At 46.8% G+C, this 27,330-nt stretch overlaps 3 protein-coding genes and 1 pseudogene across 3 annotated transcripts; 2 read left to right on the top strand and 2 right to left on the bottom strand.

The window, feature by feature from the left end:
* The first annotated feature begins 455 nt into the window (after positions 1–455).
* LOC136454148 (putative cyclin-dependent kinase F-2) lies at positions 456–1,526 on the top strand. The gene is made up of 2 exons (XM_066454685.1): positions 456–928; positions 1,034–1,526. Exons 1-2 carry the CDS (start codon positions 456–458, stop codon positions 1,524–1,526), a joined length of 966 nt encoding a protein of 321 aa, XP_066310782.1.
* A 1,745-nt stretch (positions 1,527–3,271) lies between these two features.
* LOC136451359 (uncharacterized) lies at positions 3,272–6,814 on the bottom strand. The gene is made up of 2 exons (XM_066452067.1): positions 6,367–6,814; positions 3,272–3,925 (listed from the first exon to the last, which is right to left on the bottom strand). Exons 1-2 carry the CDS (start codon positions 6,735–6,737, stop codon positions 3,457–3,459), a joined length of 840 nt encoding a protein of 279 aa, XP_066308164.1. The 5' UTR covers positions 6,738–6,814; the 3' UTR covers positions 3,272–3,456.
* A 2,353-nt stretch (positions 6,815–9,167) lies between these two features.
* Positions 9,168–9,834, bottom strand: LOC136454149 (protein ALP1-like). Its single transcript, XM_066454686.1, has 2 exons — positions 9,705–9,834; positions 9,168–9,619 (listed from the first exon to the last, which is right to left on the bottom strand). Exons 1-2 carry the CDS (start codon positions 9,832–9,834, stop codon positions 9,168–9,170), a joined length of 582 nt encoding a protein of 193 aa, XP_066310783.1.
* A 6,266-nt stretch (positions 9,835–16,100) lies between these two features.
* Positions 16,101–19,391, top strand: LOC136454150 (uncharacterized; annotated as a pseudogene).
* Positions 19,392–27,330: the final 7,939 nt, after the last annotated feature.

A 27,330-nucleotide genomic window follows, 5' to 3' on the forward strand; every position in this document is an offset into this window, starting at 1 on the left:
GGACGCACAGGCGGTAGAGCCTGCGTCCGTGGCAGAGCCCATGCGCGGCGGATCTCGTGCCTGCGTTCACCGTCGGAGCAGCGCTGCTAGCTGGGGTGGTGCGCAGACCTCGCGCTCGCCGGCTTCATCTGCTGCTGCTCGCGTCTGGGAGGGAGGAGGAGGTGGAGCTGAGAGGCGCGTAGGCCGGGATGCATCTTTACCGAGCGATGAGGATGAGACGGACGAAGAAGAAATAGATGTGGGGTAATAAAGTCATTTCGCATCCCACGGACATGCTGGCTCCCCTACATGACCTGTCACGTATGGAAAAATGGCTTAAAGTTATGAATTCTTCTCTCTCGATGATAAATATATCAGAGCAATTTTTATAGTGCTGTCTGAAGAGGTGACATCTGTTCTAATGCTAAAAAGTTAAATATCGTCCGCGTTTCCGAGCCACATCGAGTCAGCGATCCATGGCCGCCGTCTCGGAGCTGGAGGAGGAGCTGCCCGAGGAGAAGAGCAATGCGGCGGCGGTTCTTGCGTTTTCCCCTGTCCCCTGGCTGGCTGCCGTGGCGGAGCGGTACGAGCGCCGCGAGAAGCTTGGCGAAGGCATGTTCAGAGACGTGTACAAGGCCTGGGACCGCGTGCTGGAGCGCTTCGTCGCCGTGAAGTGGCTCTCGGGGAGCACCGACGACCGCTTCGTGGCGACCCCTCTCCCCGACTTCGAGTGGGAGGTCATGTCCCTCGCGGCGTGCCGCGGCCACCCTTCCGTCGTCCAGCTCCTGGCCGCGTATGCCGACTACAGCCGTGCCGACGGCGACTGCTTCGTCGTCACGGAGTACGCTGGGCCCATGAACCTGCGCCAGTACGTCCGGCGCCTTAACGGCCAGCCGTTCGACGAGGACGAAGTGCGCGACGTCATGGAGCAGCTCCTCGCCGGCACGAGGCATGCGTCCTGCACAGGGACATCGTCCCGGAGAACGTGATCGTCGACATGGACGCCGCGAGCGGCAGGATGGTGTACAAGATATGTGGCTTCGGCATGTCGAAGCCGGCGGCGCAGGCGGACAGGGACGACTCCGGGGCCCGGGCCGCTGGCGTCCGCCAGCCCGTACCGCGCGCCGGACCTTTTCCTGGGATCCAAGGACTATGACGGCCGGGTCGACACGTGGTCGCTCGGCTGCATCATGGCCGAGCTCGTCGCCGGTAACGGCGTGCCTTTCTTCGGCGCGCCGGACGGCGAGGTCTTCAAAAAGATGCTGCAAAGGGTTGGCACAGAGGGCATCATCGAGTGGCAGGGGCTGGAGCGCGTGGTGCCGGCCGAAAAGGTGGCCTTCCTTCGAAAGATGGTCAGCGAGGAGGGCGGTCACCTGCAGCTGCCGGAGGTTCTGTCTCCGGCTGGGTTCAAGGTTTTGGAAGGACTGCTGGATAGCAACCCAGACCGCAGACTCTCAGCAGCGGCCGCGCTTCGCAAGCAATGGTTCCGGCGCGGTTGCTTGTTCGGTGCCTGGTGCTTCATGCCTCGTGGCGACGTTGCCCCTTAATTGCTCGCATAAGCATCTGCGTGCTGCGTAGTAGAGTAGTATTTAGTTATGAACTCGATATCCGTTTGCTCTTATAGTTCTTTTTTATGCTATATATTTCTTTCCTTTTTCAGTTTTTTCAACGCAAATGTAGCATTGAGTGAGGGATGTCAGTCCTGGATCATGACGGCATCCATAGAAAGTGCATAGCTGTAAATATGTAGCACGCTGCACATTAATTCGGTAGAATTAATAATACGAATTAATTCATATGAGTTTGTAGTTGATGTACTGGTTGCACTTTTAGTCTCCTGATGTAGACCATAAATGGTGTTTTTTTTTTGAAAAAAAATATATGGATAGTCAGGCACATTGATCAATCATATAAAATAACAAATCACTATTAATGAGATAATAGGACCGTTGCCATGCTGTCCAATCCACTGCCTTTAGCTCTCTAGTCACCACTGCCACTGTTGCCACCTCCCTACTCTCCACTGTACGAATGTTCCCATCTTGGTATCATACTCTCATTTGTATTTCCCCCTGAAAAGTTTGCGTCAAGTAGTTTGGTCCTGATTAAGGTTGCTGAGTTGAGCAGCTGGTCTCACCAAAGAATCGGCATCTCACAATGAGGAATGTGAGCATGTGCAAAATTGTTCTTGGGGAATTATTTCTATATATATGATGTATAATGGTTAGGGACAGCATGTCTAAGGGGCGATTTGTGGGCTTCTGGATGCAGTGAGGTTGCCCAGGCATTGCTTGTCCTACATCTTTCTGCAAAACAATTGGAAGATCATATTCCTATCGGGGTCGGAAGCATTATTCCTCCAGCATCTATTGTCCATTACAAGCATGTTCTCTGAGATCAGAATTCGGAAACAATGAGGCAAGCAGAGTATGAGAAAAGTGAAGGTTTTCACCAGGACCAAAATCGTTGCTGTACTGACACTCACAACAGGGGTGGGGCTGTGGGGGTGTGGAGGTTCAGCTCAACCCAACTTCCGTATCAAATATGTGGTTCGTGTTACAGGTGATTATTCGACGTGACCTTTGTTTTTCTTCTTATTAAGCTTCAGCATTTTGGACCAGCCAACATGTGGGCATGTGGCTTTCATTTTTTTAAGCTGACTAGGTTTCGTCTAGGATGCAAAATCCTTTTACGTTCAAGTTTGATACTAGCATTTATATAGTGGATTGATGTAGACTTCTTGCTGCTAGTGCTATGCGTTTGGAACCATTTCCTGAAATTTATATACTCATGTGAATGTTCTATTAGAATATGAAATCTGCGTGTGTGGATAATATGAAAATAATAGGTGTTGATTCTTCTGATTATCACTACCAAAAAAAACTATTTATTTCAAAATTGTGTACTTTGGTTTATCTTGGGCTCTTGGCTATTAAATAGCGGGAACACTATGTGTCAAATATTTCGAATCCATGTTCATAATGTTAACAAATTTATATGTTTGGTATTTATTCTTGTGTCCATCATGCTTCTTCTTATCCTTCTTTTTTTTTCCAAACATCTTCTATGTGTTTGTGGATATTTGTACCGATACTGATAGCTACGGGTTCAAACTGGTCCCGCATTTGATGTCTCTTGTGTTTGTCGTGTTTTTACATTGGCACAGGGGAGGGGATCATTGCATCTTTTTTCTGTTTTTAGCATATATGACATCGCAGATAATATGCAGGGCTGACACAAATATGCTCAGTCAACTAGGCCACCACAAGAACACCACTCTCGATACTGGGAATAGAAACATGTCAGACTAGTTTGCTGACTGATGCTTAAGAAACAATAACAGGTGTTGTACACCTTAACTATGACGTCTTATTCTATAAACTACCACTGTACATATATACAACTGTCATGACTCAATAGTACTCAGAAACTTTGTGCGCTATCATACTGAAAAATACAAAACTTGGAGCTATCATGCTAAACCCACGCTATACGGCACAATGAGATGTAGCATCTTATCCATGCTAATCTCAAATAAGATGGCCCAGCACACAGATATTGTGATGAAGCTTCGAAATAAGTTGGTTTTGAAGTAGAGGGACAACCAAGTGATCTGATTAGCTCATGGACCGGTAGGACCTTGAATTTCGTTGGTGGATTCATTGCGACATTGTGCACCTTATGCTCATAGATCTTGCCATTCTTGTCAAGTTTATAGACAGAAGCACCATCAAAGCGGCCATGCCCATCCCAAGGTACTCGAGGAATGCCGTGGGCAATCCAGCGAATCATGATCATGTTCTCAGCAGGCTGCCATATACTGACTATATCAACCCACAATGCTTTGAAGAAGATCCGGCCAGTAAAACGAAGCGCCCAGAATATCCTTTTGTAATTTTCCAGGCCCTTGAATGTATTCAAAGGATCTTGGAAGACAATGTCATCTCTAAAAAACAGTAACAGATATAATTAGGAAAAGATAAAATGATGGGACAGAAAAGGTAACAAGTTCAGATAGAACATTGACATACTGTAGACTACTTACTGCATATCATAATTAGTTAAGTGTGACACAAGTAAAGATCTTACTTGGTACTAGGTAATCCAGAAATACATAGTCTTTTTTCTCTTTACCTTAGTTAACAATCATAATTCTTCTGGCTAAGTGTACTTTCAATAAAATAAAGTTAAGCAAATACTCAGGCACAGTGCTACGTTGCATTGAAATCAAATCGTCCAGCCCAAGAAAAATATATACAAGCAGCCATGCACTATGATAGCTGTCGTGTAACTCTTTTCCTGTTAATGAAATACAGGCTTAAAACCACGTTCGTGAAAAAAAAAAAGACATGCGCTGTGAGAAGGTTGTTTTTCTGAGGTATATTGAGAAGACAATGGTGCAGCACAATAGAAGCCTAGAAATGGAGAAGTATGCCTAGTGTAAGTTCCCACCTGAGTTCTGGATTAAACAACCAAACAAATGGATATAACTATATGGGGAAGTAAAGGCCATGTTACTAGGAGAGAAAAAAATCATGTCTCAAAACAACTATAAAAAGGCATAAACCCCTATAAAAAAAAGAGTGCCACAAACAATGTATGGCTGTATCTAACAGTCAGACAATCAGTAAGATAAGAGGCCCTTTGTTGAGAACTAAACTCTAATAACAGAAAGGAAAGGGGACAAATAGCAACTAATAGTAATAGCACAAACACACGAAAACAAACTGAAACAGGATGTCATATCACAATAACTCCAATAATAAGGCAGCATATCTAATAAATCTAATGCATGGAACTGGCACCATAGGATGTCATATCACAATAACTCCAGTCAGCCAATCCACATCTCAGTTCATCGTGGGGAGGACCGACTCAAAATCAACGGTATAGGAGTATAGATTCATCACATAATCCTTGAAAAATACTCCCATTCTCCAAGCTAAATAACACGACTCTATAAACAAGAACCCCGATCATATCCATAGAAAGCACATATCCTAATCAACATTACATAAGAAGAAATATATAGGCTTCATTTCTAGTGAAACTCTTCAGATGCTTGGTGGGCGGTGGCACCACCACCAACAGCGCTGCCCATGTCCTCCATTCCGACTCAAAAGCTAACCACTACATCAACAATCAGAGGTAGTCTAGCTAAGCTAAACTATCACTTCCAGGAAAAAGGGAGGTCATGAGACAGGGTCTGACTTCCCAATCAGTCAACAAGCAAAATATTGAGGCCCTATGCAATACCCACCATGACTTCTGAAATATTTATAACTGCAGCTTGTCCCATCTCATTCTGAATATACTCAAGTCTATATACAAATCTGTCCGGTGGCATGGCAGCTAGTGTAGATCACAAGCCATATGGGAAGGCAGAGTAAGCTCATGTATAAACATGTTCTACCTAGAACTAGAAGGTACTAGTTTACAGTGACAAATCTTTAGTAGGTAAGTACAGAAAAGTCTCCTTAACAATAATCAATTGAAGCATTCCGCCTATACCCACGTGTCCCTCGGAGACTGCTAGTGCCGGTATTACTGCTGCCTTTGGACAACCTTATCCTAATTAACATTACATAAGAAGAAATATATCGGCTTCATTTTCTGAATACAACTCTTCAGGTGCTTGGTGGCACCACCACCAACAGCGCTGCCCAAGTCCTCCACCCCGACTCAAAAGCTAGCCACTACATCAACGATCAGAGGTAGTATAGCTAAGCTAAACTATCACTTCCAGGCAAAAGGGATGTCGCGAGACAGGGTCGACTTCCCAATCAGTCAACAAGTAAAATATTGAGGCCCTATTCAACATCCGCCATGACTTGTGAAATATTTATAACTGCAGCTTGTCCCATCTCATTCTGAATATACTCAAGTCTATATACAAATCTGTCCAGTGGCATGGCAGCTAGTGCAGATCACAAGCCATATGGGAAGGCAGAGTAAGCTCATGTATGCACATGTTCTACCTAGAACTAGAAGGTATAGTTTACAGTGACAAATCTTTAGTAGGTAAGTACAGAAAAGTCTCCTTAGCAATAATCAATTGAAGCATTCATCACTGGTGAAAAAAACAAAAAAATTATACCATATATTCATTTGGAACCCACCTAAACAGAAATTGTGTAGATCATAAGCTATACGGGAAGGCAGAGTAAGCTTAGGTATGCACATGCTCTTTTCCTATAGAACTAGAAGTAGGTAACTACAGAAAAGTCTCCTTAATAATAATCAATTGAAGTATTCATCACTGATGGAAGAGAAAAAAAAAACAAAATTTTCACACCATATATTCAATTTGGAACCAACCTAATTAAACGAGGTCAATAGAGTCCAACCAAAATCTGATCAGTTCAAGAGGAGGATATCGAATCGAACCTGTAGATGTCGAAGCTGGGCTCCTTGTAGAGCACATCGGGGAGCTCCTCCCTGAGCGTCCGGATCGCGTACCCCATGTTGAGGTAGTACCTCTGCCTCTCCTCGTTGTCCTCGTCGCCGCGCCTCCCCGCGGCCGGCGGCGACTCGGACGGCGTGGCCGGCGCGGCGAAGAGCGGCGGCGGCGGCAGCGGGACCGGCACCCGGCCCCCCCGCACGGGGTCGGCGACCCTGGTCACCCGCCCCCTCGTCGCCGCCGCCTCCCCCTGCTTGACGCGGCCCCCTGTTCCTGCCGCCGCCACCGCCACGCCCCTCCTCCTCCCCGCTGGCGGCCGCGCCGCCGCAAGGTCCGGCAGGTGCAGCAGCTGAGCCATGCCCTGCCTGAGTGATGCTGCGGTGGCTAGATAGAACTAGAAGGAGAGGAGAGGAGAGGGGAGGAGAGTGTGATCTGTACGAGACTAATGAGAGGGGAGAGAAGTGTCATTGCACATATATATATGAGTACACACTACACAGTGATACTAGTAAAAATAGGAGTGGATAAATACTAAATAAAGGTAGTGGCTTTGTGTCATGCGTCAAAATGGCGCGCTTTTTGTCACGGTGCGCCGTGCGCCTCTCCCTCTCCTGGAAATTGACTGACACGATGAATATCTATGTTTCCTCCGATCCCAGATTAATTGTCGTTTTAGATTTTTATACCGTAAATTTAACTAGATTTATATAAAATACGTGTAATATTTAAACCTTTAAATAAATTTATTATAAAAATATATTCAACGATCTATCTAATAATATTAATTGTATATCATAAATATTAATATTTTTTTATATAAAATAAGTCAAATTTATTTTAGTTATTTTAGAAGGGAGGGAGTATCTATCTGATGAACCGACCACGGCTGCTGTCGGAGTCAAGTCCTACGTGTATCTGCACGCTTGGCCTGATCCTGCTACAAGAGTGGAGGGGGGTGTTGGATAACGAGTCAAAATCGACCTAATCTTATTTACCGTAGTCTTCTAATAAATTGTTAAAAACCAATTTTAAAAATGAGCTTATTGAGATGAACCTAACAGGTCGGACCGAAGTCGAAAGTTGACCAAAATAAAAATAAGTTCAATCGGAGCATTTTTTTTTCAAACGAGCCACCAAGTTAGCCCAACAAGCTTTAGTTTTGTCCGGCCTATGCCATGAAAATTACCATCATATATGTTTGAAACGGTGAGGAACATGTCATTTTTGTTTTTTAGGCAAATTGAGTGTGAGTGTGTGACCAATTGGAGGGAGTACCACGTAGTTACATCTTTACTTCCCGGTCTAGAAAACTTGGCTAAGCCAAACATTCATCCTAGGTGTTCGTTCGATTTTGAGCGCTCCGGTTCAAAACAATTAGAGCGTGTTTGTCACAGTTCTTAGGGGCTCCGGCTTAGGCACTGTAGGGTATTGTAGCGAGGAGCCGGAGAAGCTGCAAATCGTGGCTCCACCAGCTCCTCCTCTTCTCAATTCATTTTTTATCATGAAATCCGAAATGGCTCCATACTACAATACCATACAGTGCTGCCATAGGGATTTTGAGGAGGAGCAGGAGCCCCACAAAGCCATGCTAATCGGCTCAGTCGTGGGGATACATGCGACCAACAGGAGGCAGCCATAATAAAGCTCTTGTTTAGTTCATCCGCTAAAACTTTACATCCTATCACATTGAATGTTTGGACATATGCATAAAGTATTAAATATAGACTAAAAAATAACTAATTATATAGATTACGACTACTTTGCAAGACGAATCTTTTAAGCCTAATTAGTTCATGATTTGACAATAAAAGTGCTACAGTAACACATGTGCTAATAACGGATTAATTAGGCTTAATAAATTCATCTCGCGGTTTACGGATCCTGTATTTTGTTTTTTATTAGTATCTGAACACCGCATGCGACACCTCATATAACATCCAATGTGACACTTTAAAATTTTACACCCCAGATCTAAACACCACTTCAGGTTTGGTCATAGAATACTAGTCTAGTACAGTACAGTGCGTACGTCTCGTCAGGTACAGATGAAACGAGCATCGTGTCGTGCGTGCGTGACGTCGTGGACCTTGCGGCCGCAAACGCAAGGTGGCTCCAGGTGAGGACACGAGGGCCGATATTATGCCTAATCGTCCACTGGAAAGCGATGAGAGCATAGAGGTTAGGGCCTGTTTGGTTCCTTAGTCCATGGACTAAAGTTTTAGTCCACCTTTAGTCCATGGACTAAAGTACTGTTTGGTTACTTAAACTAGTATGGACTAAAAGTAATAAATGTTGTGGTAGGATGACTCATTTACCCCTGTGATCACGCTACTGGCGTCAAAACCGTTGAGAAATGTCCAGGCGCCAAGACCACGTACTGGAGCCAAAACAGTGGAGAAAAAGGAGAACATAAAGTCACGGTGGCGCCAAAACCCTGCTGTCCTAGGCGATATAAAGGTCCTGGCGCCAAGACCTTGCTCATACAAAACGTTCTCGTCACTATCAAACACTCATACAAACGTCATACACATTCAAACACTCATACAAAACGTCATACACATTCAAACAGGCGATATGAAGGTCCCAGGCGATATGAAGGTCACAGGCGATATGAAAATGTTCACACAAAACGTCATACACATTCAAACAGGCGATATGAAGGTCCCAGGCGATATGAAAATGTTCATACAAAACGTCATACACATTTAAACACTCATACAAATGGAGGAAATTGTCCATACAACAGTAGCACACGACAAACATAACATCACCATTAAACAGTAGACATCTATGCTCTATTGAACAACCCATCGGCTATCGAATCACGGAATTGATTCATGGTGTGATCTTCATCTCCATGACGTGTATTAGATACTTGAGAAGACGATGCTTCCGAGAGTGGAACAAAGTTCTCGTCACTATCAGCCAAATCAAAGTCTGCATCCTCCAAATAACTATCTCGAATGAAATTGTGTAGTGCCATGCACGCAATAATTATTTGACTTTGCTTTGGCATAGGATAACTAGGTAGGTCAAGCAATATCCTCCACTTCATCTTTAAAACTCCAAATGACCGCTCAATGACATTACGAAGTGAAGAATGAGCATAATTAAACCGTTCTTTTTTACCTCTTGGCACTGGTCCTTGTCTAAACTCTGGGATATGGTACTTAGTTCCCTTGTACGGTGCAAGATAACCCGGTCGGTTTGGGTAACCCGAGTCAACAAGGTAGAATTTTCCTACACATAGCAGTCAAATGGTTTATGCAAGTCACATGCCAAGTATTGCTTTAATGAGACAACATAGAAAAGAAAAAGTCAATACCTTCAGGTGGATGTGGAAATTTGTCTCCAAACTTGTCAATGGCATCTTTGAATACCCTCATATCATGTATTGATCTAGGCCATCCCGCCACGACAAAAGTAAACCTCATATCAAAGTCGCATATAGCCATCACATTTTGAGTTGTATATCCATGTCGTCCCGTATGTTGTACTACCTTGCTAGTTGGTACTACAACAGGGATATGTGTCCCGTCTATTGCTCCAATGCAACTATCAAAGAACGGTGTAAAGCGAGGAGCTTGCAATCTAGGATGGACTGTCCTAAACTGTGGGTCCTTTGGCTTAATGATATCAACTGCTAGCTTGGTTACACTCTGTAGAACTTTATCAAACTTCCTACATACTATCTCCAGTGACCTTGTGAAACAATCTTTAGCTTGTCGAACAGACTGAGGGGCACCACATATCCATAAAAACAGCCCTAAAGCCTCCATAGATGACATTCTCCTAGTGGACTTCAATCCATATGACCCAACTAGCACACTATGGAGCCCCAAAAAGATACCTTCACTCATCCTAAACATATTGAAGCAAGCTGTCCTACTTCCTAGTGTCCTCATAACCCAATCAAAACCACTTTCTGTAGCTACTCTATAAGCCGCTTTGTTCATGTAAGTGTCAAAATGGTACATACCCATCAAGGCAGCAGCTATGGTTATGATTTTCCTCCTCTTCTTCTGAGACTCGAATATGTATGTCTATACTCTTCGATCATAATCATCTCTATCATCTTCTTCCCATTGATCATCATCAGACTCATCTTCTTCTTCCTATAAGATGGAACATGAACATGTCAGTGTTCTCAATTGCTTCTAGAACCACAAAAGCAAGAACCACAAAGCATCATCAGAAAACATCACAAAAGCAAGAACCACAAAGCAGACTTAAAACATGTTCTGAATATAGTAACAAGTCTTAACAAGTCTTAACACAGTAACATCACCATCAAACAAGACTAAGCATTAAAGGTCTTAAAACATGTTCTGAATAATAAGGTCTTCAAACTAGTCCTAAGCTTAAGGTCTTCAGTAGTTATTGTAATCCTGGACTGCTTTCTTCAGCCAAGTCAGTCGGTCTTCCTTAGTGTCCATCATGTTGAAGACCATCCTGTTGTACTCAGAATGAAACAGTCTTGTTGCAACATAAAATTCTTGTGTGTTTGGTCCTGCTCCAGCATCTTTGACCAAAAACAAGCATCTATTTATGTCTTCTTGAGCCTCTTCCTTCTTCTTCTGTGACTCCATCTCCCTCATTTTTTGCCTCTTCTCGAACTCTTCCTCCCTCATTCTCTGTTTCTTCAGTAACTCCTCCTCCCTCATTTTCTGCCTCTTTTCCAGCTCCTCCTCCCTCTGTCTTGCCATTTCTACCAGTGCTTGTTCATCCTTGTTTCTACTAACCTACAACTCACTAATAATCCCCTGGAACATCTTCATCATTGGGCTCTTGCTCTTCTTAGCTGGACTTGCGGCTGTGTCTGCTGTACTAGTTGTTCTCTTGCGGCTGTTACTGCTTAGTGGGCTATGTACAAAGCCTTCTCCTTCTTGATCTTCACCCTCCTCATCAGCCAACACCTCTTCTTATTGATGCGAAGAACCAGGGATGCAAGAAGATGATCCATCAACTATTACCCCATGAAACATCTCTGCAAGTTGTTCTACATAAGTAGGAACACCATGCATGAACTTCTTGCATTCAGATCTTCCCTGAAAAACAGAAACAAGTAATCAGAAACATAGCAACAATAAAGAAAAAAGTACATGGGAGTGAAAACTGATTCAGTTACCTCTAACTCCTGTTTCCACCATGCAGCTGATGCTATGATAGTGCCATCAGGTCTTCAACCTAGTGCGGTACTAGTATTCAACATAGTCCAGAAGGAGTACAAAGTCTTGCATTGAGTCCATCTGTTCCTCAATTGCTTGACATTTAAGTTTAGTCCAGTCTTTAATAGAAAACCTTGTCTCATCATATTATACCCTCTACGTGACATTGTACCATGCAAGCAATTCCCTGCCCTTATTTGTTCAACCGCTAGATCACAGTAAATATGAGTGTTTTCCTCGGTCCAACTCGCCTTGTCATATGTAGTCACCTAGCAATCAGAAGCATTAACATTCATCTATAGGACAGCAATCTGTATCCCTCTAATGTGGATGGTCGAAAAATAGTGTGGCTACCATTCATCTAACATTCAAAATTTGTGGCTAGCATTCACAAAAAATACTCAGCATCACAAATAGCTAGCACTCAAAAGCATGAAAAAAACTCAGCATGTCAAAAATACTCAACATTTGTGGCTAGCATTCACATTCATCTAACATTCAGAATATGTGGCTAGCATTCACAAAAAAAACTACAAATAGCTAGCACTCAGAAGCATGAAAAAATACTCAGCATCACATTCATCTAGCATACAGAATCTAGCATACATTCATCTACAGGGAATAGGTCCAAGTTGTGGCTTACCCCCTAGGAGTCTTCATCTTCATCCTCACCGGTGCCACTGCCATTTCCTGTGGATGGTCGAAGTTGTGGCCACCACCGCGTCCACCAACTCTACCTCCCCCACGGGTCCCCCCTCTACCTCTGCGGCTACCAACAGCTCCACTGCATCCTTGTACTCTGCCTCCGGTGGATTCGACAGACCTCGCCCCGTGACCTCCACGAGCTCCGCCACGACCAAGCCCTCTGCCTATAGGGGCACGAGGAGGAAGGGGATAGTTCACTCCATCATCCCCGGCCTGGAGGAACTCCTGGTACAAGTCCAGGTTGGGGAACACGTCGGCCTGCGAGTTCAGGTCAAGGTTTTCCATGTGCCGGCGATGAACGGAGAGGCGGTGAGCTGGCTACGAGGTAAAGGGCCCAAAATCATATTCATCGCCAGCGTCCTAGGAGGGGAGGAAGCTTTGGGTACCTTGCAATGAAGAACCTTGAGAGAAAAATTCACGGTAGTGGTCCATGGTGTTGGGGAGGGCCGGGATGAGGTCGATCCAACGTGGGGAGGTAAGGAGGCCGTGGATCTGGCATTGGGAGGGCCTTGGGCAGTGGATCAGGCAAGGGGAAGAAGGATGTGGTGGGGGGCGGCCAGACCTGGATGCTGTACTTGCGTCGGGAGCAGGCGTGGGGAGGAGCGACGGGAAAAGCGAGGAAACGGGAGGGGGAGCGGCCGGCGAGAGCGAGGAAGGTACCGGCAGGCAGGAGCTGCCGCCGACGACGAGGGAACGGACGGGTGCAGTGGGAAAAGCACCGCGGAAGGTGGTGGCGTAGGGACCAGAAATGGGGAGGAGTGGCGGGGAAATAGGAGGGGCAGGGGAGTTGGTTCGGCGCAATAATGACAGGGGCAGGGGAGTGAAAGAGAGTTTTAGTCCACTTTAGTCCAGTTTTTTGGACTAAAGGACTAAAGGATTTTAGTCCACTTTTAGTCCAAGTGTTTGGCTGTTTAGTCCAACTAAAGTACAAATTTTAGTCTAAAATGCTTTAGTCCATGGGAACCAACCCTTCCTTTTAAAATCTGCTGGGGGTTCAGTTCCTTTCACGCGGACTTGCCTGATAGATTGGACTAGTCTCATACATACATTACTATTATTTGGTGTTATTGAGCTAAGATATTTTTTCTACCATCGACCAAAACAAATTAAAGATGCTAATATGGTTGTTCAGCATTTAAGTTTTGCACGCTCACTACCGAAAATTGTAGGTTTGCCGAGTGCCAAGTTCTTGGTCGAGTGTATTCTATCGGGCACTCGGTAAATAAGCGAGTGCTAACACAAAAACACTTGGCAAACTATTTGCCGAGCGCATAAACACTCGGCAAAGTTCTACACTCGGCAAAAGAGGAAAAAAACACTCGGCAAAGAACTTCATTTTGCCGAGTGTAAATATGTGGCACTCAGCAAACAACTTCATTTTGTCGAGTGCCGTGATCTGACACTCGGCAAAGCTATCTCTCCCTCCCTCTCCCGTCGTCGCCCCTCCCCTCCCTTTCCCTCTCCACCCTCCCTCCCGCGCGCTGTCACTCGTGCGTCTCTCTCTTCTCTCCCTCACTTCTCTCGATGGCAAGAGCCCTACAGCTCTTCTCTCCCTCACTTCTCTCGACGGCGGGCAGTGCGGCTCTGTGGGGGGTACGACCCTGGATACCAACAACAGACCACATGGGTTGCACCCCCAGGGGTGGCCCAGCCCACAAGACGAAGCCTTGTGGGGCACGACGCTACTCGGCGCCTCCCGCAAGACACCGGGAAGATATCCTGAAGATACTACGAGATCTATTATGATACATATGATCCCATGATTCCTGTAATCTGTTATTACTTTTCAGTTATCTCTCAGATCTAACCGACTTGTAACCCTGCCCTCGGACTATATAAGGCAGGCAGGGACCCCCTCCAAACTCACGCAATATCATACGATAGCCAATACAAACCAACAGACCATAGGAGTAGGGTATTACGTCATACTGACGGTATGAACCTGTCTAACTCGTGTGTCTCTATTGCCTTCTTGTTCTTGATTACACGCCTCTCTGTCGATCAATCTATCTTCGTGAGATACCCCTCAGAGGACTGCCTATCGACAGTTGGCGCGTCAGGTAGGAGTGTGTGTGTTGTTTCCTTATCGAACAAGATGGCTTTTTCCACAGTCTCTTCGTCCCTCCCATGGCCCGACCAAATCTTCACGGTTGGATCCATCTCGTGGATCATCAACGCTGACAAAGTCAGAGAGCTCATTGAGCCGGTACAGATCAACGTTGCGTTGATCATCCCAACACCTGCGATGGTAGATCTGATCTCAGAGCCGCCTCCGAGGTCGCCTTCATCGATGACTCATTGCCCACTTCCTCGCTACTAGAGGAGGCATATCAACAATGATGATCTGATCGCATCCATCGATCGGTTGGTCTGAAGCTCGCTAATTACCTCTCCATCTCCAAATCAGCTCTGGACACTCTGGTTCAGCATCGACCACCCTTCGATCCAGATCTATCGGAGGCTGCTTAGGAAACTCCAGGGGTTACGGCCCCAGCCTTTGGGTTCACCAATGCCACCACCGCTTACCAAGATGCCCTAAGAGGCAAATTCGTCGACCAGGTTGGAGATGTTCATCCTCCCGCCGGCCAGATCGCCGACCAGCCTCCGTCGGCCGTCAACATGCTGCACATCGGCCGGTGCCTTGGAGCATCCCTCCAAACCATCCTAGAGGAGAATTCAGACTTCAAGTCCCAAGGCTCTACGGAGACCGTCATCGAAACCACCACCAAGCTACTTCCTCTCCCTCCTTTCTGCGACGACAGAATCTTCAATGTCAGCGTCGACAGCCCCCTCGGAATGGTGAAACCGAGGAGGAACTCACCACTCGTGAGAACCAAAACGTCAACCGAGCACAGCACCGAGCAAACGAGGTTGCCCTCGCGATGGCCGAGCAGTAGCTTGACTCATAAGGAAGGCCACTCCAACACAATCTCAATGACGAATTTGTTCACGTTGATGGCCACGATGTCTACAAGACTCCAAGCGCCAATCTGGTAGTGGCCACCAACGAGCTCGCCCAGCTCCCACAAACACCTGAGTCACCAAGGTCGCCGCCATGCTTAAAGCGGCGCACTATCAGATCAATAAGATCCACCAGGATTAGAAACCTTCATACTCCACAACCTCGATTCGCTGATCAGTCGCGCCAAGATCCGATCGCCACCCAAGTCGCTTCACTGACCAGCACCGCAACGACAGGCAACCCCTCCAGGGTGGAGCTAGGGGCAACTACATTGAACACCATCGCCAACACGACCAAGAGGTCGACCAGGACATCTGAGTGCACCTCAACAATCTCTGAGATGCATGTCGACGTATCGATGAACACCGCTTCGGTCGCCATGAAGAAGTACGCCGCTGCCAGGAGTACGAGCAAGAGTACGATAACCCAGACTCAGCTCTTGAGTCGCTCAACGTCGGCAACGCTGCAGACGATAGCGCCAACAACCCCGAAGGGCCCCCATCATTCATGAGGGCACTTTGAACACTTTAGTGGCCCCATAGTTTTAAAATTACTAGGGTCGAGCCCTACGAAGGAAGGATGAACCCAACACAGTGGGGACAGTCTTATGCCACTACTGTCCGTGCCGTCGGAGGAGACGCCAGTGTCATGGCAAACTACCTTCCCATCATGCTCACGCCAACCACAATGAATTGGTTCACAAGCCTTGCCCAGACTCCATTGGATCCTGGGAAGAGCTGAAAAAGTCTTCACCGACAATTATATGGCTACGTGTACTCGATCGGGCACCAAGCATGATCTCAACCGCATCAACCAGAAGCCATCCGAGCTCCTCCATAGATACATCAGATGCTTTTCTGAGATAAGGAATTCTATTCCCAACATCATGGAAGTGAAGGTCATCACCATCTTCATCAGAGGACTCCATCACTATGAGCTTCACTCCACGTTCAACCGCAAGCCGCCCATAGGGATTGGTGAGATGATCATGACCGCCAACCAGTACACCGACGCTAAGGAAGCCGAGGTGCGCTTCAATGAGGATGTGGGCACTCATCGCCCAACACGCTGCTACGATGACCGCCCCGATGACCACCGCCTCGACGACCGTAGTTACCATCGTGACAGCAGTCGTGATCGGCCAGAAGGACACAAGTCTGGTCAAAATCGCCGCCGCTAGAAGGACACAAGTCTGGTCAAAATCACCGCCGCCGGCCAGACCACATCGTCGCCACCATTAATGAACCTCGCGCCAAGTGCAACTACGACGAGCAATACAAGAAGACCCTCAATGGCTCGTGCCCTCTCCACAAGAACGGCAGACATAAAGATGAAGGACTGCCTTGGCTTGGCTAAGGAGTTCTAGGACAAAAAGCTGGACGACGACACCAACGATGGAGCCAGAGGCTGCCAACCACTTGGGGGCAATAACAATGCCTTCTAGGACCACGACAAGGTGGTCACCACCATCTTCGGGGGGCCTCACCTCCACCGAGACCAGAAGACAATGGAAGCTTGCCGCCCGATGGGTGCTCGCCGTCACTATGGAAGACACCGTCGCACACCCCAGCTATTGCCCATGGTCCGAGGTCCCCATCACCTTCAGTAGGGCTGACTAGTTGGCAGACATCCTCTACATAGGGCGTTTCCTCCTTGTCCTCGACGCAACCATCCAGAAAGTGCTTTTCAGAAAAGTGCTCGTCGACGATGGGAGCGCTCTGAATCTCCTCTTCGCCGGAGCCCTAAAGGAGTTGGGCCTCGGGATAACAGATCTCACACCCTCAGACTCCTCTTTCTAGGGTGTGGTACCTGGTAGGGCATCCAAACCGCTTGGAGAGATCACCCTACCAGTACAGTTCGGCACGGCAAGCAACTACCGCATCGAGCATATCAACTTCTACGTCGCTGATTTCAACACCACCTATCATACCATACTTAGTCAACCCAAAGTTCCGCTAGGCGCTCGCCTAGGCGCGCCTAGGCGTGATTAAGCGCTAATCGACGGCCCTCCACGTAGACTAGGGTGTAGTCGCAGTCCTAGGCGGGAGTAGCGACTAGGCAGCGCAAATCAGTGCCTTGGCGGCGATTCCGCGGCGCGCAGGCGTGCAAGGTGGCGCGTAGGCGGACGACCCGCTCAACGGTGAAATTTGTTCGCCGTGGAAGCGCGCGCGCTTATGGCGTCTGGCGCGGGAAAGGAAGCGTGCGGGAAGGAGAAGAAGGAAAAGGTCCGCTCCCGCTCGATTCTTGCCTTCTAGGTCGCAGATAGCCGCTCGTAGCCCGCTCGGCCACTCCCGCTCGTCCTCTCCTCCTGCGACGGCGCGCCGGAGGGAAGCTCCACCCGCCGGTCGCCCTGCTCCCCGTGACCCCGCCTGGAGGCTTGTCCCGACCGGACTCCTCTGCCCCGCCTGGAAGCTGCTGCCCTGCCTCCTCTGCCCTGCCTGGAACCTGCAGCACCAAGGTTAGGCGCCTCCCCTGCTCCCCGCGACCCCGCCTGGAGGATTGTCCCGGCCAGCCTCCTCTACCCCGCCTGGAAGCTGCTGCCCCGCCTGGAACCTACAGCACCAAGGTCAGGCCCCTCCCCTGCTCCTCTCCTCCATGTCCTCTGTTTTGAATGCATCCCCTGCTTCTCTCCTCTGATTTGAATGCCTGTGATTAGAACAGCCATCCAGCACTGGCAAATTGTGATCATGCCTATATCTAGGTACATGAAGCAAAGTTTTTATGTACAGATCACAGGTTCCTAATGACATTACTAGACATTTGTTGATTTTTTTCTCCATAGCAAGTGATGCACTGAATAAGTGATGAACCATTCCTAGACATGAAGAATGCACAGTCTAGAACTCAAAATTATCACAACAAAACAAAATGTAGCAAGCAGTTAGTAACTAGCTAGGGAAGAGATGTTCTAATCTCATTGTAAATTGGATGTTCCAAGCTGCACTGCTTGATCACCAATGAGTTGATCTGATTTTGCCTACTGTGAATGCCCATTGTCTAAATGTAGGATGTCTACAACAGAGGGTGCACTAGGTGAGGGAGAAAATAGTGAGTTAGCGAATCTCCTAAAAAGGAATTCGGATGATGTTGGATGGGAGTATGGTGTTCTTGTTGATCCTAACAACAAGGACAAGGTGAAGTGCAAGCTTTGTAAGAAGGAGATGAGGGGAGGGATTTATAGGTTGAAGCAGCATTTGGCTCATGAGGGAAAGAATGTGAAGAAATGCACGGCTACAACAGTGTAGGCCATGGAGGCTAAACAGAAGTGCAAGAAAGCACTAGATGAGGCAAAAAGGAAGAGGGAGGAGAAGACTGTTCGTGAGCTAGAACTTAGAGAGGAAGTTAATGTATCTAGGGTTGGAGAGTCAGATGAAGTCACTTGTGTTGGAAGTTCAGAGCCTCACAAATTAGGACCCATGGACAAATGGACACGTGCTATTGATCCTAAAGCTACCAAGACTGATTCTTTGAAGCAACAGCAGCTGAACAAGGAACTTTGGAAAGAAAGAACACATGAGGTGCATAAGTATATTGCAAGATGGGCCTATACACATGGTAAATTGCTAGTATACTCTTCTGTACTTACATTACATGATCACTAATTCATTAGATGTTATTCCTGATCACTAATTAGGCTTTTTTAACATTGGCAGCAATATCTTTCAATGCATGTGACAATGATGAGTTTAAGAAAATGTGTGAAGCAATTGGTCAGTTTGGTCTAGGACTTGTATCTCCATGTCAAGATTCACTTCGAGAGAGATTGTTGGAAGAAGAATATGAAAGAACCAAGAGTCTGCTGCAGGAACGTGAAGCCGAGAAGATCAAAAATGGGTGCTCTATTATGACCGATGCTTGGTCAGATAGGAAGAGGAGAAGCATAATGAATCTGTGCACCAATTGTGCTGATGGAACCTCCTTCATCAGCTCTAAGGAGATGTCACATGTCTCACATACCAGTGAGGTCATCTTTGATCTTGTGGACAAAGCAATTGAAGAGATTGGTCCAGACAATGTGGTGCAAGTAGTGACTGACAATGCCTCTAACAACATGGGAGCAAAGAGGCTATTGGAAGAGAAGAGACCACACATATTTTGGACCTCTTGTGTAGCTCACACAATCAACCTTATGCTCCAAGGAATTGGCAACTTGACTCGGTTCAAGAAAGTGGTTGACCAAGTAAAGGCATTTACCATATTTGTCTATGGGCACACAAGGACATTGGAGTGCTTGAGATACTTCACAGAGGAGAAAGAGGTAGTGAGGCCAGGAGTGACTAGGTTTGCTTCAAACTTTCTCACTTTGAGTAGCATGCAAGAGAAGGACTAGTTAAGGAAGATGGTGGTTCATAGTAGGTGGGACTCATTGAAGGATGTGAAATCAAAGAAAGGAAAAGAGGCAACAGCAACTATATTGAGTCCAAGCTTTTGGAAGGATGTGAAGCTAACATTGACTGTTTTTGAGCCATTGGTCAAAGTCCTCCGTTTGGTTGATGGGGATGTGAGGCCATCCATGGGTTTCCTTTATGGACAACTACTAAAGGCAAAGAGACAAATCAAAGAGGCCTTTGGAAATGTTGAGGCTCGGTTCAAGGATGTAATAGCTGTTATTGACAAGAAGATGAATGGAAGACTTGATTCTCCATTGCATTTGACAGCCTATTTGCTGAATCCTCACTATAGCTATAGTGACCCATCAATCTTTGATCAGCCCAAAATATCAGAAGGGTTTATATCTTGTGTTGAGAAATTTTTTTTATCATGATGAGGACATGCAGCATATGGCTGCCAACATTGAACTAAAGAAGTTTCAAAATAAAGAAGGACCCTTTAGCAAGAAGCTTGCTAGGAATTTTGAAAACTTTGATTACAACCCAGGTAGAGGTACTTCCTATGGCTCGTGGCTGTTTGTTGTTTGTTGTTTTCTAAACTAATAGAGGCGTTTTTTTATTTCAGCATCATGGTGGAGATTGTATGGATATGAAACACCAGCTTTACAAAAGATGGCTACAAGGATCCTATCTTTGACATCAAGCTCTTCTGGCTGTGAAAGAAATTGGAGTGGGTTTGAAGGGGTTAGTACCTAACTACCTATCTATTATGATTTATGAACATGTTTCAGGCTTTCAGCAGCATTACAATTTAATTGTAGAACTGAGAATGCTCTTTTTAAATTGTAGATACACACTAAGAAGAGGAACAGGCTTACTACAACCCGCCTCAACAAGCTGGTGTATATCCAATTCAACTCCAAGCTGCTTAGTAAGAGAGAAAAGATGAAGTCAAACAAAATCACTGAGATACTTCAGTCTAGTGATACAACTAAGCTCAAGGTTTTCTCCAAGAGGGTGGGGATGATTATGCATTAGCTGACTTTAGAGATGGGGAGGAAGATGAGATGGAAAGTACCAGGGATACCTTGGTCTGTCATTAGGAGAGGCAGTGGGAGCAGATGAACAGCTTGAGCTAGCGTAGAAGTGCAAGAGTGAGGGAGCTCTATGAAGGAGAAGAATTTGAGTCTGAAGAAGAAGAGTATGACGATGAGGATGTGAACTACAGTGACGAAGAAATATGAACTGCAGCTTGTATTGTACTGTCCTTTAGTTATAAATTGTGTTGTGCAGCTTGTATTGAACTACAGTGAGTGAGGGAACTATCAACTATGTGCTTGTGCTGTCCTTTATTTATAAATTGTGTTGTGCACTTGTATTACTGTCCTATCCACTTGTATTGTAATTACTAGCTGCTGATATGGTGTGCTCATGGATGGGAGGCTGCTGAAATCATCCAGATAAGTCACAACTTAGTGTTTTCTATTTTTTTGGATGACCAGCTAGCTGTCTATTGACTAATTTACTAACTACTAGCTGTGAAAATGTGTTGCAGGAGGCAGGAGCTAGGAACATGCAAGAAAGCAAGAGTAAGCCAGCTAGGAATCAGATATGTCTACTGCCCTCTTTTTCTACTTACTCATTACTGTGACTCATATAGTCATATATAGTAGTTATATACATATATATAGTTATATACATAATATATATATATATATATAATTTATGGCTATATTGTCCAAAACGCCTAGGAAAACGCCTAGGAGCGCCTAGGACCGAGTACTCCCAACTAGGCGCTAGGCAGTGGGTCAGCGCCTAGATTCCGCCTAGCGCCTAGCTGAACTTTGGGTCAACCAGCTCTAGGCAAGTTCATGGTTGTACCACACTACGCTTACCTGGTGCTGAAGATGCCTTCGCCTATAGGAGTCCTAGCCTTGTAGGTCAACCTCTCCATCATCTACGCCTACGAGACAGAGAGTCTCGCTCTCACCGAAGCCACCGACCTCTCCATCTAGATGGCCAGTATGGTCACCGACGCTAAGGCGCTACCCATCGACGACCTAGAGATCCCATCGCTGGAGCCTCCTCGTGCCTCCGCCAAATCTAAGGAAACCAAGGAGGTCGGCCTTGGCCTCAATGACTCCTCCAAGACCGTGAAGATTGGGGCTCACCTAGACCCCAAATAGGAAAGCACGCTCATCTCCTTCCTACGTGCCAACGCTGACGTGTTTGCTTAGAAACCTATAGACATGCTAGGGGTGCTGTAGGAGAAGATCGAGCACTCCTTGAATTTATCACCGACCGCCAAACCGATCAAGCAGAAACTCTGCCGATTCATGCCAGATAAGAAGGAGGCTATTAGGGTAGAAATAAAACGGCTCCTAGCTGCTGGATTCATAAAAGAAGTGTATTATCCTGAGTGGTTAGCAAACCCTGTTCTTGTTCAAAAAAGAATAAAGAATGGAGAATGTGCATTGATTACACTGATCTTAACAAACACTACCCTAAAGACCCCTTCGATCTGCCTTGGATAGATGAGGTTGTAGACTCCACTGCCAGTTGTGAACTGCTCTCCTCCCTCAATTGTTACTCTGGCTATCACCAGATCTCCCTCAAGGAAGAAGACCATATCAAGACGTCGCTCATCACGCCCTTCGGTGCGTACTGCTACACCACCATGTCCTTTGGATTCAAGAACGCCGGGGTGACTTATCAAAGGGCCATCCAGATGTGCCTCAATCAACTGATCAGCCACAACGTCAAAGCTTACATCGATGATGTGGTCGTCAAGTCCAAGACCACCGATGATCTTATCGCTGACCTCGAGGAAACGTTCGCCAACCTGAAAAGGTACCGATGGAAGCTAAACCCTTCAAAGTGCATCTTTGGAGTTCCATCCGGTATACTCCTAGGCTACATCATCAGTGCACGTGGCATCGAACCCAACCCCGACAAGGTCTCAACCATCACCAACATGAAACGACCAACATGCGTCAAGGATATACATAAGCTTACAGGGTGTATGACTGCTTTAAGTCGTTTCATATCACGCCTCGATGAAAAAGGGCTACCGTTCTTCAAACTCCTCAAGGCCTCTGAGCGCTTTTCCTAGTCGGAGGAGGCAGACACAGCTTTCGAGCAACTCAAGTTGTTCCTAACAAAGCCTCTGATCATGATGGCGCCACGGCCTAGACGAAACTCTCCTGATCTACATCACCGCCACTTCTCGCATCGTCATCATAACCATTGTGGTCGAACATGAGGAGGCTGGGCACGCCTATAAGGTGCAACATTCGGTATACTTCATTAGTGAGGTTCTTAACGAGCCCAAGACTCATCATCCTTAGGTCCAAAAGCTGCTTTATGCCATTCTGATTATGTCAGCGCAAGCTCCATCACTACTTCGAGTATTACAAGATCACCATGGTCACCAAGTTCCCTCTAGAGGATATTCTCCGCAACAAAGAGGCCAATAGCCGCATCATCAAGTGGGCTATCGAGCTCGACACTTACTCCATCGAGTTTCGAAGCAGGCCTACCATCAAGTCATAGGTGCTCGCTGATTTCATCGCTGAGTTGACCGAGATCCAAGAGCCCATCGCTGCCACTTGCCCCGAGCACTGGGTGATGTACATCGACGGTGCCCCCAACATCAATGATGCTGGTGTAGGCATTCTGTTCAGTTATGCCAACCAAGGATAAGCTCTGATATGTTCTCTGGATACATTTTTCAGCCTCCAACAACACCGCCGAATATGAAGCATGTCTCCACGGACTCTATATAGCTGTTGAGCTCGATGTCCAACACCTCATGGTATACGGGGACTCCGTGCTGGTCATCAACTAGCTCAACAAAGACTGGTCCTGCTCCAGTGACAAGATGGATGCATATTGCGCCAAAATCAAGAAGCTTGAAGGGAAGTTCTACTGGTATCGAGTACCACCACAGTGGTATGTGATCAAAATCAGCTCGCCGATCACCTATCCAAGTTAGGCTCCTCTCACGCCATGATTTCGCCTGGGGGTCTTCGTTCAAGATCTTATGGCCCCATCCATTAAAGAAGATAAGGAAATTCAGAAAGTTCCCTCCGCCAAGCAGCTGGTACTTATGGTACCTTCGTCAGGCCTCCGATTGGAGGGAAGCAATTCATCAAGTACCTCACCTAGCGCCGAAGTACCCACTAACAAGACTGAAATCGAATGCCTAATCCATCAAAGCAAGCATTACATGCTGGTGGACGACAACTTGATGAGAAAAAGTGCCAAGGAGGGATACTGTAGAAATGCATCACCCAAGAAGAGGGAGTGCAGCTACTTCTTGAAATTCACTCTGGTTCCTGCGGCAACAACATGGCCTCAAGAAGCCTGGTCAGCAAAGCTTTCTGAGCTGGTTTTTACTAGCCCACGGCCATCTTCGATACAGATGACCTCGTCCGACGTTGTGAAGGATGTAAGTTTTTCACCAAGCAAATACACGTGCCAGCACAAAGAGCTGCAAACCATCACAGCTTCCTAGCCCTTCGCATGCTAGGGACTGGATGTGATCGGGCCTTTTAAGCCAGCGCCAGGTGGTTTCCGATACGTATATGTCACCATCGATAAGTTCTCCAAGTGGATTGAGTATAAACCGCTCATCTCGGCTACTGCAAAGAAAGCAGTCGAGCTCTTCGAAGATATCATCCATAGATTTGGTCTCCCGAATAGCATTATCACTGACCTTGGAACTATATTTACTGGCCATCATTTTTGGGACTTCTGTGAAGACCGTTGCATCTCCATCAAATACGTCTCCGTTGCCCATCCTAGAGCCAATGGCCAGGTCGAATGGGTGAACGACATAATCCTTGATGCCCTCAAAAAGAGGCTATATCAGAAAGAAGAAAAGCATCCAGGCAGATGGCTTAAAGAGTTACCAGCTATAGTCTGGGGACTGTGCACTCAAGCTAGTCGCAGCACCGGTGTGTCCCCCATATTTCTTGGTTTATGGCTCAGAAGCCATACTACCAGTGAACATTGCCTTCCAAGCACCTAGGGTGGAAAATTATGATGAAGAGCAAGCCGCAACTATTCAAACAGAGGACATCAATAGGGCCGACAAAGAACGCCTAATCACCTACGTCCGCACAGCCAAATATCTAGAAGGCTTGCGGAGGTACTACAACCGCAATATCAAAGGTCATTCATTTGCTATCGGCGACCTCGTTCTCCGCAGAAAGCAAAAAACCAAAGGGATGCACAAGCTCTCCTCCCCCTGGGAAGGGCCTTACATCGTCAAAGAGGTTACCCGACCAGGGTCTTATCGCCTATGTGACTTAGACAGAATTCGATGTCCCAAACTCATGGCACATCAAGCACCTTATACGTTTCTATCCTTGAAACACTCCAGATATGTATTCCCCACTCCATGATGAATAAAGTTTTTATCACCATAATTTGTCTCCATTATTTCTCCATTATGGTTTAATCCTCCACTTACGGTCGCCGAGCTCTAAAGCTACTCCATAATGAACTCCAATACAAAATCGTCATAACTTCGTTGACCATGTTTCTCCAAATCTCCAACGTTTTTGCCGAACGGGTTCTCCAAATCGCCGACCATGTTTCTCCAAATCTCCAACATTTTTGTCGAACAGGTTCTCCAAATCGCTGACCACGTTTCTCCAAATCTCCAACGTATTTCGCCAAGCAGGTTTCTCCAAATCACCGATCATGTTTCTCTAAATCTCTAAGATATTTCACCGACCACCAAGCAGCATACGTTCTATTCTATTCTCTATGGAGAAGACGCAGTCTCTGATCTCTCCCTACACGTGCTACGGGCTCCGCGCTCTGTGTTATGGGTGGTCGGCTATGGTTCTTTGGTCACTCCTATTCCTCCTACATGTGCACGGGCTCCACGCTCGACGTTATGGACTATGGGCTAGCCAAGGCCGAGAGCTTAGTGAAGAACTAACTACTATGTTTATTTCCAAGTTATTTCACCAACCACCGAGTAGTACACAGTTCCACTCTATTCTCTATGGAGAAGACCTAGTCTCCGATCTCTTCCTACACGTGCTACGGGCTCCGCGCTCTGCATTATGGGTGGTTGGCTGTGGTTCCTTGGTCATGCCTGTTCCTCCTACACATGCATAGTCTTCAGCGCTCGATGTTATGGACTATGGGCTAGCTAAGGCCAAAGAGTTTAGTAACGAACTAACTGCTCGGATGCTACTTATACTATGTATAATTGCGTTAGGGTTAATACGGCAATGATTTCTTCACCGCAACATTACAAACTGCATAAACATGCACTTTATAACATTTATACACATACATAAATGTTTTCTGTGCTCTCGCACGCTCTAACTACCCTCTCCAGATGTTACAGATAATTTTCTCTGAGCAGATCAGCGGCCTTCATCATCACTGTTCGTCTCGCCGAATAGGTCGATGTCGCCGGCCAGCTTCTTTGCCGCGTCCTCCACCTCATCCTCCAGCTGCTGGTGCTCCGCCTTGCCCATCCCTTCAGTGAATCTGGCTCCTATTGCTTGAAGGTCCATGGTTGGATAGTGGGACCGAACCACCGCAAGGGCGTGAGTAATGGCGGTCACAATGGCATTGCGGTTGAAGCTCTTGAAGTTCTCTCATGCCGCCTTACACCTTTCGATGATGGTGTTTGGACGCAGCGGCCTGTCGTCGGGCTCAGGAGCCACCTCTAGGTCAACGTAGTCAAGCACCAGGTTTGACTCCGGCAACTATGGCATTGAGCTTGTCCCTTTGGGTCCTGAGCATCCTGCTCCAGCATATCAAACTGTGCCTTAACCCTACGACGAAAATTTGTGGGCATCACAAGAATCCATTGAGCCAAGATAGTACTCCAGCAATAACTCCACGAAGTATTTCACCTTTTAGCTCCTCGGTCAGCTTCTCCGCGTGCTCTAACTCCTTTGCCTTCTCCTCTCAGAGTTGCCCGATGGCTTGGCATAGCTGGTTGAGCTCCGCATCTTGCTCTACAAGCAAAATAGTCATCACCAAAGATATGGCTATTCAACAATACAAAGCATATTTGCCGATATGCCATACCTATTTTCTGCTCAGATATGTTCCTGAGCTACTTGGACTTCCGCTCCAGCTACTCAAAGATAGTGGCTAGCTGCTCAGAGTTGCCACGTAGCTGCTCGGACATGGTCGCCAGCTGCTCGGATAGGACACCCTTCTGGTACTCTAGGTCCCACATGTTGGACTCAGTAAGGTCTCACTCGCGCTGGGCCCTCTGGATGTTCTTCTCCATAAGGTTCATTGCCTCCTTGAGTTTTTCGTTCTCCTCGGTGAGAGGCTCCATCCTCTTGAGCAGCTAGCACCACTGCTCGGTAGTCTGAGTTATTCCCTGCAAACACATAATGACTATGGAGAACTCCGATCTCCAACATCATAGATGTAGTACTGACCTTTATCTGCTTCATCACTCTAGCAAGGGCGGACTCTAGTCTCCTAAGCTCCCTGGTGGTCTCCTCCTCCTCAACAACCACCACCTCATCACCGTGTTTTTGGAGGATTAGGACAGCTTGGGGTCAAGGTTTATCATGCTCGATCTCCTCCACCTCGTCCTCCTCCACCACAGCTAGAGGCACCACCTGGGGGCTCGATGGCTAGATGGCATGTCCGACCACACCCTTCGATGCCTCAAGGAGCACCGTCTGCTCCTCCGACACCGTAGGCTTCTCTATTCTAGATTCTGGTGTGATGCTAGCAACTCTAGCTTCCCCTCCCGAAGACTCGATGGCTTCCACCGTTGCACCAGGG

The sequence above is a fragment of the Miscanthus floridulus genome, chromosome 5 (assembly GCF_019320115.1).
Source record: "Miscanthus floridulus cultivar M001 chromosome 5, ASM1932011v1, whole genome shotgun sequence".
NCBI classification, from domain to species: Eukaryota; Viridiplantae; Streptophyta; class Magnoliopsida; order Poales; family Poaceae; genus Miscanthus; species Miscanthus floridulus.

Coding starts and splice junctions, on each gene's coding strand:
- LOC136454148 (XM_066454685.1), top strand. CDS start 456: ATGGCCGCCGTCTCGGAGCTGGAGGAGGAGCTGCCCGAGGAGAAGAGC. Junction 929..1,033: donor CAGCTCCTCGCCGGCACGAG/GCATGCGTCCTG, acceptor GGCATGTCGAAG/CCGGCGGCGCAGGCGGACAG.
- LOC136451359 (XM_066452067.1), bottom strand. CDS start 6,737: ATGGCTCAGCTGCTGCACCTGCCGGACCTTGCGGCGGCGCGGCCGCCA. Junction 3,926..6,366: donor CCCAGCTTCGACATCTACAG/GTTCGATTCGAT, acceptor ACTGTTTTTTAG/AGATGACATTGTCTTCCAAG.
- LOC136454149 (XM_066454686.1), bottom strand. CDS start 9,834: ATGGCTATATGCGACTTTGATATGAGGTTTACTTTTGTCGTGGCGGGA. Junction 9,620..9,704: donor ATTTCCACATCCACCTGAAG/GTATTGACTTTT, acceptor TGCTATGTGTAG/GAAAATTCTACCTTGTTGAC.